Source organism: Gadus macrocephalus, chromosome 8 (genome assembly GCF_031168955.1).
Source record: "Gadus macrocephalus chromosome 8, ASM3116895v1".
Classification (NCBI taxonomy): domain Eukaryota; kingdom Metazoa; phylum Chordata; class Actinopteri; order Gadiformes; family Gadidae; genus Gadus; species Gadus macrocephalus.
Genome location: NC_082389.1, coordinates 5,593,974 through 5,611,164, shown reverse-complemented (window position 1 = coordinate 5,611,164; position 17,191 = coordinate 5,593,974). Strand labels below are relative to the sequence as shown.

Sequence of the window (17,191 nt, the reverse complement as noted above, 5' to 3'; positions counted from 1 at the left end):
ACTGCTTAAACCCATTCTATCCATTCAGTTTTGTTTTGTTTATTTATTGAACCCCCCCTCCCCATTCACCCCCTCCCTCGTCCCGTACAGCTGAAGCCCCGCCCCCTGCGCCGGGCACCTCAGTACAGGACCGGAGGGGCGGGGCCCCGCGACATGTCCTGTTTTAAGGACATGCTTTGAAAGTTTCCAAGTAGTTATCTATTTCTTGTATATTACTAGGCTGTTTAAAATAATAAACTTTCAATTCTGCATCTGTATTATAATATATCGAAAGGATGGAGCGCGGGAGTCATTTTTTTTATTACGGTATGAAATAAACAGACTCTTAATGCGGGCTGTCGACTCCCCTCTTGTCTAACGTGCTTGGGGATGGGGGGGCAGGCTGGGATTCAACTCTGGTTTTCTATGCAATGCTGGGATTATCATTCGGTATTTGTTTTCTGTTTTCAGGAAGATTGGCAATGGGCTAAACCTAAATTGTTGTAGCCTTGTAAACAGACAAGCAAACATAAATGTGGGCTCTAATTACTGTACTGGACTTGTTAACTTCATTGTGTAGGATGCTGAGTCACTCACAGTTCATTTGCAAAAGGTTGTATTAGATTTGCAGTGGAAGTTAAACTTCTCCCCATTCTCAGTGTGCAGAAGTATGAATTTGAGTATGGCCCTTTCATTATAGGTGAATTCCACTGACTAGTGCTGAATCTGTTAATCAAATAACTAATGGTAATTGTACTGTTTGACTATACAATGAACTATCGAAAAATAACATTACCGCTTATAGCTACAGAATTGCCAGTATCTAGTTTTGTTATAAAATAATTTGAACTTTGCATAAGTCAGACAAGGAAACAATTATTCAGATTAAACCAAAACTAAACTAGGAGTCAACGAATGAGCGCTAGAACAACGGAGAAAGAGCGTTCAGCTGCAGTCCTGTGAAGGACAGTGATTCAGTCATGGCCCGTTTGAAACCAGTGCTCCAAGATCCTCAACCTGTGGTCTGAGCGGGTGTGAAGCACGGCCCGCCCTCTGAGATGAGCTCACAAAGTCCTCAGTGTCCAGACACTCTCCACACCTCTCCCAGCAGGCCTTCCTCCCTCCCTCCCTCTCCTCCATACTGCTCTCTCTTCCCCCGTCTGCCAGCCCCACACCCCTGTTTGAAGCTCCAGGAGTTAGAGACCTTTTCTGCCCCACTTAGCGCTCTCCTCTTCCAGGCACCATGGCTCACGGCAGCGGCCTCTGCAGATTCCTCCTGGTGCTTCTCGGCCTCTCGGTGGTGGCCACACGCGCAGGTAAGGCCCCCCTCGATCGCCTTACTGGCGCCCTGGTTCGTACTGAGTTGTGCTGGTCGACATACTGGGGGAGTGGGGGATGCATTTCAGAGACCTGGGGTTGCGGAAGGGAGATTCTCCCCTCCACCAAGGTAGGAAAGAAGGCTAGCACTGTTTGGTTTGTATCGTGAAATCCTTGGAGATCGGGGGGAATGATGGGGTACAGGCTTCGACTAAGATATTTGCTCGAACGGCAGATTCGGTCAGTTGTTATCCCCATGGGAAAATAAGTTAACATTCCAAGACCAGTCGCTCTTCATACTCGAATATATATATGTATTTTTTTTATTTAATATATTATTTCATCAACTTGATAGAAGCTTAACATCAGAAAGTGAATAATTACGTATTAAACCTCACACCGTATGTGGCGTGCCTACGTGTTTCCTGCTCAACCACATGCAGGCCTTGAATCAGTCATCCGCTGAACTAAATGACATGGACGTTGCAGCCAGTAGCTGATGATGAAAACCGCTCTTTGACATACGTCAACCCCACTGCTTTCATAATGTTCCGGGCTCGTCTGCAGACTTGTGTTTACCCAAGTGCGAACCAACCACACAGGTTGCTCCTTCGGCTTATTGTTCGTCATTTGATTTAATTTAATAGTTACTTCGTTGTGTTGGTCTGATGGGTGACCTGATGTATCTTTACAATGACTCCTACCTTTCCTGTGTATCTGTCTCTCTTCACTTTTTAATTGAAAGTGGAATCTTCTTGCCCTTTTCACCCACACGACAAATACGATTTGTGGTCGTTTGTAAAAAAGTTACAAATAAATGCCAAAATAGACAGACTGTCGGATGCAGTAAGTAAAAAAAATCTAAGCTCAATGAGTTAAACAAAATTTGCTGCCAGTTTCCTTTTTGCCACTTAATGGGGCCATTTCCGTTTTTTGGTGTTCTCCAGGCCCTGCTGAAGATGCGCTACACTAGCCTTCCGTCTGCAGAATAAGCAGAACAGAATATCCTCCAATAATAGATCTTCCCTGTATTTCTACTATCTCTTCCTATAGTAGTTTTACTCCAAAATACTCTGGGAGCAGAGTACTTTGTACAAAGTTTTATTTAATTTTGAACAAAGACCCAGACTGTGGATTATTCAAATGTGTGGAACCACTTGGGTCTTCTGCACCATCTCCCATGCTCAAAGGTCAAAGGTCAAAGGTCATCCTAGGTGCAAAGAGGTCAGCCTAGTGGCTGGGCTGGGTAGAGGGGGGATGTGTAAGGGAGCCACAGTATTCAGATAGAAGAAGTGGGACCACAATGAAGCAAGTAGCGTCGAGCTGTCACCTTGACCCTTGGACACTGAGCTATTGTTGCAGCACAACGGACTCTCAGCCCCAATGTCCTGGCGGGTCTCTTGCACTGAGGTGCTATGCTGAAACTGGGAGAGACTCTAATGTATACTGCCGCTGTTTAGCAACGTTCATTTAAGAGGAAGAATGTGAAACGCTTAAACAGACATTAAATGACAATGTGTTTGGGCATGCACACACAGTGGTTGAATGAGCATTCCCCACATAATATCACACTAAATCTGTTTTGGTCAAAATGTGGAGAATACTTCACCAACGAAGGGAGAATACTTTTACCCTCCACCCCCTTGGTGAAAACAAAAACGATCTGTGAATGCCTGAGAAAGACACGAACAAATGCCTATCCAATGTTACATTTGGCCACACATTGGAGTTATTTAATAAACTATTGATGCATAAAGGTCACAAAATCTATATTTAGAAACATGGGCCGTTCCTTCAAATAGAAACCTTAATGTTTGGCCGAGTCACAGGGGATGACCACAACTTTGAAGAGACTCCTCATCAAGAGGTGAACTCGAAATACTGAAAACCACTCTCTTAAAGATTGTGATTGGTTAAGGTCCGAGAGGCAAAAGGAGAACCAGTGCATTCTCCAAGTCTGGGTGGGTTATGCAAGGACGCCACAGAGGCCAGCCGTCTTCTTAGTGGGGTGGGGTGTTCACACACACCTGTTTGCATGCTTGTTCCCATCTCGGGCCCATGTGAAATCCTCAACGGTAAGGAGAGCTCCAGCTCAAAACAAGACCCTACTCTGGGCTTTCTGTCGGGTATCTTCCCCGTGTCTCAACAACAATACCGGGAGAGGTTCTGACATACCCGCGTTATTTGTGATGTGATCAAAGTGCCGCTCGTGTGTGAGCATACTGGCGAAAATGTAAGAGGCGACAGTCAAACTTCCTCTCCGAAACATCCAAGGCCCGGAAAGAAAAAGGTTTCGATATTCAGCCCCCTTCTAAAGCGAAATCTATCTTTGACAAGGTGCCACTGACACAAGGTTGAGAGATAAGCCTCGCCCTTAAATTACAAACTATTTCACTAAATTCGGTAGGCTTCCACTAGTTCCACTCGTGGCCTGCTTCGAGCCCAGCCAGTTGTTGAAGCCTTGCATTTAAACGACATACTATTTGATCAACTAGGTTCGCTTGACGTCCACTTGGAGCCTGCTTCGAGCCCAGCCAGTAGTTGAAAGCTTGCTTTTGAACTAAAAGCTATTTAATCAACTAAAGTCGCTGGATGTCCACTACCTCCATTCGCGGCCTGCTTCGATCCCGGCCAGTTGTTGCTCGTCGCAGCAGTGTTGACGTCCTCTCTCTGCTGACGCACATAAGGCTGCCTTTTGTGCCCGCTGCTGAAGGCCTCATTGATGGCCCTGCTGGCCAGGGGCCCAGCGAGCAGGGCCCACCTTCAGCAAACCCCAGCGCAGGATCAACACAGCTGCACAACAAATATCAGCATGTTCCACTAAAACCCCCCCCCAAAAATGGTTTAAAGGAGAATAAATTTGCAGTTGTCCTGTATTGAAACAACAACATTTACATTTACACTTGGGGCATTTAGCAGACCCTTTTATCCGAAGTACATTTTTCATGAGACGTGAAACAATATATCGCTGTCGGTACAGTAAAGAAGTTCACAGTGCTAACAATAACTAGGCTAACCACTTCCCTGTATACATCAGTGATGGCTAGCTACTGCAGATGCTACACAATTAAGTACAATAAATAAATACAACAAGGCAGTCACACTGGCTGTGCAACAACATGTCGGAGCTTCGGCTAATCTCTAGGATCATCTTCATGCCGTTTCTATCGGCTTAAGAAGTGGTTTGAAGGGGAATTTAAACTAACGAAACCCATTCTGAAATTAGAACGACAATGTCACTTTATGAAGGCCCATGATGAGATTATTTAAAAAAAATCTTTGTTTGTGCTACACAAGGGTTTGTATGATTATTAGATCACTAGCACTATTTAAAAAGGGATTTCAAGAGAAGAGAAACAGATCGACTGTGATGGAGTTCACCGTGAGTAAATATGCGGGGGTGGGGGTGTATGAATTAGTAGGGGTAAATATGTTTGTAAGGTATGTTGGTATGGGATTGGTCGAGCCCCATTGAGCGAATCAGTGTGTGTGAATGGGTGGGCTTGTGTGTGTATGTCTGTGTATATGTGTGAGTTAATAGTTTGTTGATTTACTTTTTTTCCCAACGAAGATTTTCCTTTGCATTTTTCACGCAAAAAAAAAAAAAAGCCCATTGACCCATTGACATTCGACGGTCTTCAAAAAAATATGTTTTTTTTAAAACAAGCGATAGGATTTAAGGTTACCATTATATCGTTATCATGCTGAGGGTTGAAACGGCTCTGCTTCCAGCAGCCAAGGGAAGGACAAGCACTGCAACAACTGCAGCACACGCTTTCAAACGTACTCCTGTGGTCCTATTTGTTACGTGACTCTGACACGTCTGCTCACAACCTCAACCTCCTTTGTGACCTTTTAAATGTTCTCTTGTACACACGCAAGTTGTGTTCTCGCTGCTGACTTTCCGATGCAGCTGTCTATTTACGCAGTCAAAACGTGCCTTGGTCTTGTTTTGTACCTTACTAAACTTGTGCAGTACTTCAATATTTATCCAGGCCGAGTATTATTTATACACTTGTCGAAGGACAGGTTTTTCCACAGGTAGGCCTATTGGATTTTTAAAGACCCCTTTATAGAGATAATATAGGAATAGTGTTCATTGCTGAGAAGAGAGAAATTCTACATTTGCCGTTTAAGAGTTGTGAACTCTGAACCCGATATGCCTTAATAATAACGACGATAGATATAATAGTTCCTCGATCTAGTCAAACCCGATCAGAGAACCGAGAGCAGCGCGGGACCCTTGACCACATCATCTGAGGACAGAATGTCCATCTGTCCACAAAGACGTCCTTATACGCCGTCCTGGGCCGTCAGGCCGGCCGGACAGAGAGGGGCTGTCTAACATGGATGGCTAGGCCCTGGGTGTGTGTGTGTGTGTGTGTGTGTGTGTGTGTGTGTGTGTGTGTGTGTGTGTGTGTGTGTGTGTGTGTGTGTGTGTGTGTGTGTGTGTGTGTACCTGGGTTTATATATATATATATATATATATATATATATATATATATGGCCACAGATCTAAAAAAAAAAAACAGTTAGAAAGAAACTGCTGCTTTTGCGTTAACACATCGAGTCACCTCTGGTTATTAATCGTCCTCAACCTTTCACCACGTGTTCTGCAAAGGCATGTGGTTTGGTTTTCCTCTAGCTGTGCCGCCTCAAAATAGACTTATTCTCTTGCCTGATAGGCTAGGTGACTTAAAGAAGTATAGCCTGAATTTGGAGCACACAACCCCCCCCCCCCCCCCCCCTGCAGAGACGATCGGAGACTCGCTGCCCACCCTGCAGGGGGAGAACCAGGACACCATGTCAGGGGACGTGTCCTATGACGTCACCACGAAGGAGCCCATCCAGGAAGTGACGGACTGCTGCTTCACCTACGACCACGAGGACTCCACCCACTCCCAGGCCGTGGATCAGGTGGAAGGTGAAACAGCGAGTGGACACCAGCCACGATGAACCATGCTCATCGATTGTTGTTATTAGTTTCTAACGGTTGTTGTTAGTTTCTAACGGACGCATCACTCTTTTCATTACTTGATCAGAAAACATGATGACTCTCTGTTGCTGTATGAAAGACAAATTATCTGGTTGATCTATGAATGCATTTGCAGTGTGTTCTGCAGAAGATTTGCTGCAGTATACATATCTCTCACGTTTCATTCCTGTGTGTGTGTGTGTGTGTTTGCCTGCCTGCGTGTGTGTTTGTGTGCGTGCGTGTGTTCTTTCTTTTGTGTGTGTGTCTCTGCAGGGGTCCTCGGGCTAGGGGCCATCACAGCCATCGTGATCGCCGTCTTCCTCGGAGCTTCGGTCCTCCTGGCACTCATTGTCATCACCCTCCGAAAGTTCACCGCATCATAGTGTGTTTGTTTGTGTGTGTGTGTGTGTGAGTGTGTGTGTGTGTGTGTGCGCGCACGCGTCTGTGAACTTGGTTGTGGCTGTGGGTTTCAGAGCATCAATGCGTTTCTGTTAGTGTGTCTCCAATGTACAGCTGTGACTCCATCACATTCTCTTAGCTTCTTCTTTTGACAACTTCCTCTCTCTCTGTCTGTGTGTCTGTGTTGGTGGTGCGTGTCTGTGATTCCCTCTCTCTCTCTCTCTCTCTCTCTCTCTCTCTCTCTCTGTCTTTGTCTCTCTCTCTCTCTGTCTCTCGGTCTTCACTCTCTTCCCCGAAAGTTTGTTTTGTCTCACTCTGGATGTAAAATACTAAATAGTGGCTGGCACCTTTACCATGAACAAGTAAGATTTAAAATATCAACTACTTTTCACACTCCATAACAATTCTGTCCGCTTTAAATTAGTAAATGGAACTATTTAAGGTTTAATGTTAAGTGTACAATAAACATATATCAAATGGGAGAATAGTGTGTAGGCAGTCAAATGTAAATGGTACATTGAATAGGTATTGGTAAAGGCATATCAGTAGAGGGTAGTATGCTGATACCATATGAAATACTGGCGGGGTCTTCCAGTGTAATTCAACATGTTATTGCTTCTCTTTCTCTTTTGGTTGAGCTTTGTTGTTTTTTGTTGCTGTTGGTGATGCAACGCCTCTTAAAAGTGAATTTAGCTTTGTTTACGTTTTTTTAATGTGTGTAGAAGCTGTACATTTATATCATAGCGCAGTGTGTCGTGTTTTTGTGCGCTTGTTTCAGTTAGCTGCACCATAGAAAGTGTGGGACTTTGTTGGCCTAGTGGAGACATATCAACCATGTTCTTAGTCTGTTTCTGCTTCTTACTTAGCCGGAGTCAATTCTCCAACCTCAACGCAATAAGACAAACAACTCTTCTTTATTCATGGGATGTAAAAAGGGGATGGTAGGAAAGGTAGAGTAATATAAGTCTGCACCTTTTATGATTTATTTTCTTCCCGTCTACTTGTGGTCTGTATGTTTGCTGTTTTTAATAGTGCTATGTTCCTCATTGGCCCTGAACAACACTATCACCCATAGTGATAACAATGTTGCTTAAATTGTTTAACATCCATGTGGAATATCCCAATAAATCATTCCCCAAACTATTTTCCTGCTTGTTTGTATGCCAGAGTTTCAAGATCTATTCACACAAATGTCTATCATGTATATAAGTGAATCAATAATGTTGGAATATTTTGCCAGGTTGCGTGGGGTAATGTTCTTGATGTGCAGAGCCCTGAGCACAGGCAAGATTGTGTTTGTAGAAACGGTTTAGTCGCCCTCTATATCACCCATCAACATTAAGACACCGTTTGCAACAATAGGAGATGATGAGGATTTTGTTTTCCATTGCACTGGCCTCATTAAACTGACCAAGTGCTTTGAGGCCGTCTGGGATATAGCCAACAGCAACCAAGAAAACTACTGATTGCGTGATTATTTGAGTGCAGATCTGGCACACTCAAGCTGTGCTGCGTCATCTGGTCAAAATAAGGAACTTATGGTACAAACGTAAGACTTTGCATAATAGTCATAATATCATTGTTTTGAGCTAACATCCAATGATGTGACATGTGACTGTGAGCCCATTATTAAAATATGCCATGGTGTTGTAAATGACACCCAACACAATTGATCAATGTCTATCTCAGGACTCTCAAAGTAAAATGAAAAAAATCGGCAGGCATGGCAGGCCATGCGCGACAGCCTGCCATGCTCAGGATGTTGTGGTTGAAAAGAAACAGAAGAGAGGCTTTGACACCCAGACAAAACAAAGCCTGATGCTCACGGGTTGCCTGCATGAGGTGAGATGACTCACATGGGGTGACAGCTAAATGAACCCAATACCAATAAATCCAGACGTTTTTCTATAGTTGTGAGTGACAATAACATCATTCCATCCCTCACAAATAAAAAATTCACTGCAAATGTACCCTATCAGAGAGTTTCTGGGTGACGGTGAAGCGAAAGATAAACTACTAAAGGATGGGTACACTAAAGATGGGTGTGTGTGTGTGTGTGTGTGTGTGTGTGTGTGTGTGTGTGTGTGTGTGTGTGTGTGTGTGTGTGTGTGTGTGTGTGTGTGTGTGTGTGTGTGTTTGGGTTACCATGAAAGAAAGTAGATAAAATCATGCCTCTGCTGATCAAATCAACTCATACCCGTTTTGTGTTATGTGTCGAACAGCACAATGGCAACATCCAACTGTTCCTTCGAAGAGGTGGACCACCTGATGAAGACCCTGGAGTTAGTTTTCTACGTCCCCATCTTCCTCTGCGGGGTGGCGGTCAACGGGTGGGCCCTGTTCGTGTTTTGCTTCAAAATCGAGTGGAGGGTGTCCACCATCTACTTCACCAACCTGGTCCTCATGGACCTGATTCTGCTTGTCCCGTTGCCCTTCAAGATGCACGCCACCAACCACAGGTGGACCGCGCAGAGCAAGGATCTCTGCTCCTTCCTGGAGAGCCTTTATTTCATGGGGATGTACGGCAGCGTATACACCATCGCCTGCATCGCCGTGGACCGCTGGCTTGGCATCTGCCACCTTTTCAAATTCAGGAAGCCTCCCTCGCCCGTGATTAGAGACAAGTCCAGACGTCACGCGGTCTTCGCCTGCGTGGCGGTCTGGTTGGCCGTGCTGGCCCCCCCCGCCCTGATCTACGGCTTCCGCGATCACGGCCACGAAGACTTCCACTGCTTCCACGGTTTCTCGCCGAAGGTGTGGCGCCCTGCTATCATCGTGTGCCTGGAGGTGCTCGGCTACGTCCTCCCGGCACTGGTGATCGTCTTCTGCTCCGTGCGGTCCGCGGGGAGCCTGAACGACGAGCTGAGAGAGCTGTCCGACGAGCTGAGAGAGCTGTCCGACGAGCTGAGAAAGCAGTCTGACGAGCTGAGTGCCAAGAAACTGCTCTCCATTCGGGTCATCTACAGCAACATGTGGGCCTTCCTGGTCCCCTTCACCCCCAGCCACCTTGCCATATTGCTGCAGTTCCTGGTGAGGGGCGCATCACCCACCTCGCTCGTATCATTCATATCTCTCACAATCACTGACGTCAATCACAACGCAAACATCTGTCCCATCACTCACATCGCTCACATCAATTACTTCACGATTCGCAATGTGGTCTGGAAATAAAACATCCAAAGATCCAATGATCCATTTCTGAAGATAATCCTGTTAGATGGACTGAATTTAAGCATAGCTTTGGAAGAAACATTGGGCCTAGAGAGGATTGGCAGGGGCAGGGGGGAAAAGGTGACTATTATATCATATAGAAAGGAACAAAATACATCTAGGAAGATGAAGGCATGTAGCTGTTCTTCGCTGCTGCTACACATCCACTTGAGTAGGGTAACTTCCTGGGGTTAGGGTTATATGGTTCGGGGTTTGTTTTCGGGTTTAAAGTTACATTTTCGGGTTTGGTTTTAGGCTAAGGGTTAGGGTTAGACAGTTTATACGGTCATCACACTTGAAGATAACAGGACTCGCTGTTTCAGGTGCATCAAGGTGTGATCCAGGACTGCTGGACCAAGACTAAGGTCAGTCTGTTCCTTCAGGTGGCCCTGTGTCTGGCCAACGTCACCTGCTGTCTGGATGCCCCCTGCTACTACTTTGCCGCAAAAGAAGTGAGGAGTATCATGAATTTCCGTCGACAGTCTTCCTTAAAGCTTCTCTTGTCGTTTAGAAGATGGGACAGGGCCGATCGATCAGAGGAAGAGACCTGAAAGTGGATGGTAGGTGTGTGTGTAATAATCAGACTACTACTACTAATGTTGAAAGTAGGAAGACCTAGTTTCGAGATATTATAATATTCTACAACATTACATTAAAAATATACATTTGTATGGTTTAAGAAGAAGAAAAATAGTTTACATGTCTTGGAAATATTTGTTTGTTTTATTATGGGCCGATATCCTGCTTGGTTGTCCTTGAATAAACTCCAAGGGGACTAATTTAAATGATGGTTTGATAGATTTTGAATGGAAGACCAAGCATTGTGCAATATGACTATGACAAATTGTAAATAAATATATCGGATATATAATGCGTGTATTAAACGTACCGAACAAAAACATTATGTTAATGAGTCTTTATTTCTCTGGTGTAACAGTGCCACCCCGTGGTCAGATTTAACACAACTTGAACTGGTCATACGTTTAACACTTCAGTTAAACATCCCATTTGATTACATCACAACTATTCATAACGGTTGAACACTTTCCGTTAAACATCAAATCGGATGTGTCTATGAAGGAGAGGTGATAATAAACACTTATATATCAAATGACAGACACAAAATGGTTATGTTAGATCATTTATTCTTAAGGTTAGAGATATTACAAGTAGATATACAGCAGGGCAAAGAAAGTGTGCTGTGGTAATAAACGAAGCACACAGGTCTTCTTCCCTAGAGACCAACGACTGGTCTCATATATTACAGTAGAAATAAACCTTCTCAAAGGTGGGACGAATGGATCGAGTTAAAGATGGAGACACTGGACACAGCTATAGGAACTAACTTGAGTTACGAGCAGGAGAAGAGAGACATGAAGGAAGCTAAAGACCCTTTGTTCCGACCTAGCATTCTAAGCTACAGAGCATTCTTGTCTCAGTCTTTTCCATAGCATCGTTGCCTGCATACTTTGGTACTTTGCCCTGTCAAATAAAAGCACTGCTTCTAGATACAGTCTAAAGCCATGAGATATCTCGAGTACGAAAGTGGAAGATACCAAAGGAACATAAATGGCCGGTAATGAAAGGATCACACAACGAAACAAACCGATTTCTGAAAAAATCGAAGCTTTTAACGATATGAAAACCGGGAGAAATTCCATTTACAGTAGATATTGCTTAGGAACAATTAAATGTACATACATTTGGACGAGAACTACATTTCAACGACATGAGGTATGCTTTGCTATTTTGTTCAACAATACAGTTTGCACACGTGAGTGCACAGTGCAAAGCAGCAAACTCTGAGCTCACGACATTAGTTAATAATTCTGAATCAAATCAAGTCAATAACTAGTAAAATAAAAGAATGAACTTCACCAACAGGAGACGAAAAACATTGTGAACGACCGACCAGGCTACAGATATATCCCAATACATTAACACAATTCAAAGATACAGATGGATTCACGAGACATGAACGTCCAACACAAACAACGAGAGAGCATTAAAAATCCAACTTCAGAAACAAAAAATAGAAAAAAAATCATAAGAATAGAAAAACACAAGTAATAACCCTGTGACTGTTGGAAAAATTGTTGCCCTTAAAGTGCAGTGAAAGCCAAAACAATTCAAGAGGTAAGGTTTAACAATTGGCTTGAGAGTTGGACAGTCGAGGACTCCATGATGGCTTCCCGTTTAAAAGCGGTCGCAGATGACCGTCTCCACCACAAACGTGTTCTCAAAGTGACGAATGCTGTGGCATCGCTTAGTCTCGCGCCGGTCAATGCCTGGAATTAAAAAAGAAACAATACATCATTCTCTATAATAAATGACATACATAACAGTTGATATACGTGTGTGACATGTGACACACGTGTGTGTCACATGTTAGTTATGATATCGCACTAGGTTGTCACGTTCCCTCCTTTTATCGACGATTAGAGCGATACGCCCATATATGCACCGCCAAGGAAGTGGGTCTTGTTCGTCACACAACTCAAGGAGCCTGCCAGATCCTTGCTACTACGCAACACTACCTCCTCTAAGCTGTGTGGACCCACGTTGCGTGTGTTGAGTGAATCATGGTGTCACAGAGCAAGAAGCTCCCAGCTTGCGCCCACACACGCGCACACACGCACACACACACACACACACACACACACACACACACACACACACACACACACACACACACACACACACACACACACACACACACACACACACACACACACACACACACACACACTGTTAACGCTGTTAGAAGAGGATTCTACTCTGTGGGCGGCTCACGTGTCAAGCACACACACATTTCACACACGAGGCAGGAAGCCCCTATTCATTGGTGGTGGTTGTATAATTTATTCGCACACTGTCATACCTCCTCCCCTCCCTCCTCCCCTCCCTCCCTCCCTCCCTCCCTCCCTCCCTCCCTCCCTCCCTCCCTCCCCAACACACACACACACACACACACACACACACACAGCAGATGCCCCCCCAAACCCACGGACTTCCTGGGATTCTCAACTAATAAGTTGGCACCCCCAGAAGAAGGGGGGGGGGGGGGGGGGGGGGGGGGATGTCACGCAGCGTTTGACTCGATGTCGAGAGACTGACTAATGTTAGCAGAGAGAGAGTGGGGGGGGGGGGGGGGGGGGGGAGCGTGATGCGGTGGCCTTTGGCGCCGCATTTTAACGAGGGGACACCACCTCACGTAGAGCGATTTGTGACCAACTGTCGGCAAGCGAACAAATAAAATGAGGGCATTGCGTGTTCATGTGTGTCTGGTTTCCTGTGTGCATGTGTGTGTGTGTGTGTGTGTGTGTGTGTGTGTGTGTGTGCGTGTGTGTGTGTTTGACTCACGTTTGTGCTGGCTGCGGCGTCTCAGGCGGTAGGTCTCTTTGCCGTAGCAGAGCCGGTGGATGAAGGGCCCCAGCTGCCTCATGTTCCTCACCCGCCCCGCCACCACCATCTCCTCCTGGATGATGTAGGTCTGGGGGAGGTACGTCCCTCTCTGCACACACACACACACACACACACACACACACACACACACACACACACACACACACACACACACACACACACACACACACACACACACACACACACACACACACACACACACACACACACGTCCAGGGTTACTGACTGGACTCGCGGGCAAAGGTGCTCTACTAAACAGGAGGTCCCCCCCCCCCCCCCCCCCCCCCCCCCCCCCCCCCCCCCCCCCCCGAGGTATTCTAGCAAGGAGTACATTCTCTCCCCCTTTCTTTCTCTCTGTTCATCTCCCTTTCTCGACCCCGCCCCTCTTCCCACTGTCATCCTCATCATCTCTCTCTTTTGTCCCTCTCATTCTCTTTCTGTTTCTTTTTCTCACCCTCGCTCATCCTACCCTGGACTCTCTTCACCTCTCCCCCGCGTCCTCCCTCTGTCGTCCTCATCCTCTCTCTCTCTCTCTCTCTCTCTCTCTCTCTCTCTCTCTCTCTCTCTCTCCTCTCTCTCTCTCCCTCTCTCATCCTACCCTTGAATCTCCATCTGCCTCCTCCTCCCCTCATCCTCACTGCTATCCCCCCCCCCCTCTCTCTCTCTCCCTCCCTCTCTCATCCTACCCTTGACTCTCTCTCTCTCTCTCTCTCTCTCTCTCTCTCTCTCTCTCTCTCTCCCTCCCTCTCCCCTCCCTCTCTCACCCTACCCTGGGCTCTCTCCCTCTCTCCTCCCCCCTCCCCTCCCCTCTCTCTCTCCGGGGGCCGGCCTCACCTTGACGTTGACGAGCAGCTCCCAGAGGCTCCGAGGGGGCATGACCAGTGTGGTGTTGAGCTCGATGATGTAACACTTGTCCAGGGCGAGGTCGTGGTACGCCGTCAGACCCTGAGGAGAAACACACACACACACACACACGCACGCATGAGTCTTGAAAGCGAGCGCTGCTGCAGTTCTACCTAGTTCTGATACCTCGGTCCCACTGGTTGTTTCAGTCTGATGTCACTTGCTGTATTAATATTTTCCTTTTAACACTTTTTTTATCCCAGCTGCTGTGGCGCCTTTATTCTCAGTGGGATGAAGAAAGCCTCTATCGCTCTTGCTTTCTAACTATCCATGTATCTCCCTTTCTCTCTTTCTAGCGCTCTATCTCTATCTATTTATCTATCCATCCATCTATTTATCAATCGATCTATCTATCCGTCTGTCTGTATGTCTATCTATCCAGCTGTCGGTCCGTCTCTATATTTACATATCATCTATCCATCCAGCTGTCTGTCCTTCTGTCCATCTATCCGTCTCTCCGTCTATCTGTCTGTCCTTCCTTCCGTCCGTTCTGTCCAGGACCTTACCCGGTGGAAGTCGTGGATGATGTCAGCGGGGTCGCTGCCGCCGAAGCGGGGGCTGGGCACGCTGATCTGCTCGTAGTTGTCGTCCAGGTAGATGCCCAGGTTCTCCTCCAGCTCCTGGCGGCCCCGCACGGGGGAGAACACGGCGTCCTCGTACACCACCCGGCAGTGGAACAGGCTGTCCTCGGGCATCTGCTGAGAGGGCACAGCCGGGAGAACCGCCGTGAGTCATCATCTCCCTCGCCCACTACCTGACACTGACCTCCTTTCGCTTTCTATTGATTGATTTTTTTTTTTTGCTGCTGCTGCTGCTGCCGGCGATTCATTCATCCCTCATCATTCATTTCTTGTAGTTTCAGAGCAAGCCCTCCTTCAGAACGCTGAGGGCGGGGCGGGGGGGGGGACACGGTGGTGCGCTCACCTGCGTCACGTAGTAGTAGCGGTAGGCGTAGATGGATGCCATCACCAGGCCGGCCATGAAGACCACCAGGCCGAAGGTGAGGCAGCACAGCCCGTTGAGGTAGGACCTCTTGGGTTTCTCTCCGAGAGCAAGGACCAGTTCCTCCTGCGGACCGAACAAGAGACGCATCAGACATTTAGACACACCGCCGTTTAGACACACCCATGTCACAACGTCAAGCAGCCTATCATCAGAAGGTGGTTCACAACGGGAATGAAAGTCGACGGGAGAGGAACGCGATTGAACCCGCACAGATTTATTTGTGTGGTTTTGAGTGTCGGCTTTATTAAAAGCTTCTGAAGCAATCGACAACAGGGACTAAGATGACGAAGATGCTGGAGCGTCTGTCTGGCAGCCGGGCTATTCTGGGACGCCTACTTCCTCATTCCATATTTGTCGATGCTCGCCGGCGCCTTGGGGGGGGGGGGGGGGGAGCTGAGAAATGAGAGCGATTGCGTACGAGGAGAACCACCGCCGCGTGGGAGGGTGTATTAATACACCTTCACACACACACACACACACACACACACACACTCACAGCAGTGTCTGACGCCTAGCCCACCACCTGCCAATCACACGGATGGATACGTCACTTGAAATCTATTGCGTGGGTGTGCGCTTGACAACTGTGTGTGCGCGTGTGTGTCAGGAACAGTGTGGACTTAGTGAGATGATAATTGCACACATCCCATTGCATGTCTTTAATTAACCCGCAATCCAATTAGGAACACCTCCATAAACCATACGTAGAGTATTAGCAAGACACATTGATTTAAATATACTACAACACAATCTTAGCCTTGTCGATGGCTTTAAGCTTCATAATATTGGACAATTCCTGCAATGGGATTCAACAGCAGGAATTTTATAACACCTGATTAGCCTACTATAACAATAAAATAATGAATAGGCCTACCAAAATAACAACGGAGACACATTTTTATATATGTCCGCATTCGTTATCTCGATTCTTAAAGTTTAAACGGTTCACGTTTTATTTTTGACCCGCAGCAGACAAAGACGTTGCGTTCGTCCCATCTGCAGTGTTCCCTGCAAACCCAAACACGGTGATGTAATGACAACAACCCCAGGCGGTGTCGGCTGGCAAGTTTGTAATGATATCTCTGCAAGGTTATCAGTGTAGAATTTCTTGAGAATAGTCTTTTACCGAATGTCTAACAGCTACATTTAAAATGGCAGCCTGAAGCCTAATGAATACTGACATTCAAAACAATAAAGGTTAAATCAATCCAAGGTGATTTAGGGGAAAAAAAATAAAAAAATTGTGTAAATATCTGCAGGATTCTGTTTTTGCATTTAACCAATCGCTCATGCAGTAGCCTATCGTTAGACCTATAATTGATCAATTAATGCACTAGACTAAACTAAACAAATGTATTTCTCCCCCAATTAAATATGATATTTATTTACAAAAAAATACATCTTCAACAAATAAAAACAACGGAGATTTAGTCAACTCACATGAGCCCGAGGAATCTGTATCTTGTCTTCATCGCTCTCCTTCTCTGGCTTCTGTGCGGACACAGCTTGGAACGTGATCTTCACCATGATATCTGTATAATTGTGTCTGGGTTTGGTACAGTGGATCGTATCGGCCCAGGCGGGATGAATATATACCAGTGTCACTATCTCGCCCCCGCCGATGTTACACTCGCCGTGTGACCTCAGCACCGCGTCCGCTCTGACGAACAAGCTGCGTGTGGGCTCCTTGGAGAATCCTCCTGTCAAAATAAAATCCCGCGTCCAGGTTACTTTCTATTAAAATGTGAATGATATGTAATTTTATCTTACTATTTTATTATAATTTGGTTCACTGAGCTATTTAACTTATATTATTCCTTTAAAGTTTCATCCTTACTGTATAAAAACGAGCATTATCGATATGGATGCTGATCACGTCTCTTATTTTGAAGGTTATCTCCAGATATGGTAGTGCGTTCCGTGCCTTTTTTTAAATCAAGAAACCTAATGTGTCTGCCTCGCTCCTTAACACTTCCA

The 17,191-nt window shown here is 46.0% G+C and overlaps 3 protein-coding genes across 5 annotated transcripts; 2 read left to right on the top strand and 1 right to left on the bottom strand.

The window, feature by feature from the left end:
* Positions 1 to 8: 8 nt before the first annotated feature.
* On the top strand, positions 9 to 7,809 carry snorc (secondary ossification center associated regulator of chondrocyte maturation). The gene is made up of 3 exons (XM_060058327.1): positions 9 to 1,295; positions 6,050 to 6,220; positions 6,545 to 7,809. Exons 1-3 carry the CDS (start codon positions 1,223 to 1,225, stop codon positions 6,652 to 6,654), a joined length of 354 nt encoding a protein of 117 aa, XP_059914310.1. The 5' UTR covers positions 9 to 1,222; the 3' UTR covers positions 6,655 to 7,809.
* Positions 6,897 to 10,711, top strand: LOC132462666 (G-protein coupled receptor 55). 2 transcript variants are annotated; one of them, XM_060058326.1, is made up of 3 exons: positions 6,897 to 7,032; positions 8,893 to 9,700; positions 10,264 to 10,711. In XM_060058326.1, exons 1-3 carry the CDS (start codon positions 7,025 to 7,027, stop codon positions 10,429 to 10,431), a joined length of 984 nt encoding a protein of 327 aa, XP_059914309.1. In that variant the 5' UTR covers positions 6,897 to 7,024; the 3' UTR covers positions 10,432 to 10,711. The 2 variants fall into 2 exon arrangements, with proteins under 2 accessions (XP_059914309.1, XP_059914308.1); XM_060058325.1 differs by having other exon boundaries at positions 10,204 to 10,711.
* A 297-nt stretch (positions 10,712 to 11,008) lies between these two features.
* Positions 11,009 to 16,889, bottom strand: itm2cb (integral membrane protein 2Cb). 2 transcript variants are annotated; one of them, XM_060058317.1, is made up of 6 exons: positions 16,655 to 16,889; positions 15,134 to 15,277; positions 14,716 to 14,907; positions 14,141 to 14,251; positions 13,244 to 13,394; positions 11,009 to 12,168 (listed from the first exon to the last, which is right to left on the bottom strand). In XM_060058317.1, the coding sequence occupies exons 1-6, from the start codon at positions 16,739 to 16,741 to the stop codon at positions 12,077 to 12,079; spliced, it is 777 nt and encodes a 258-aa protein (XP_059914300.1). In that variant the 5' UTR covers positions 16,742 to 16,889; the 3' UTR covers positions 11,009 to 12,076. The 2 variants fall into 2 exon arrangements, with proteins under 2 accessions (XP_059914300.1, XP_059914301.1); XM_060058318.1 differs by having other exon boundaries at positions 14,716 to 14,904; positions 16,655 to 16,876.
* Between the last annotated feature and the right edge of the window lie 302 nt (positions 16,890 to 17,191).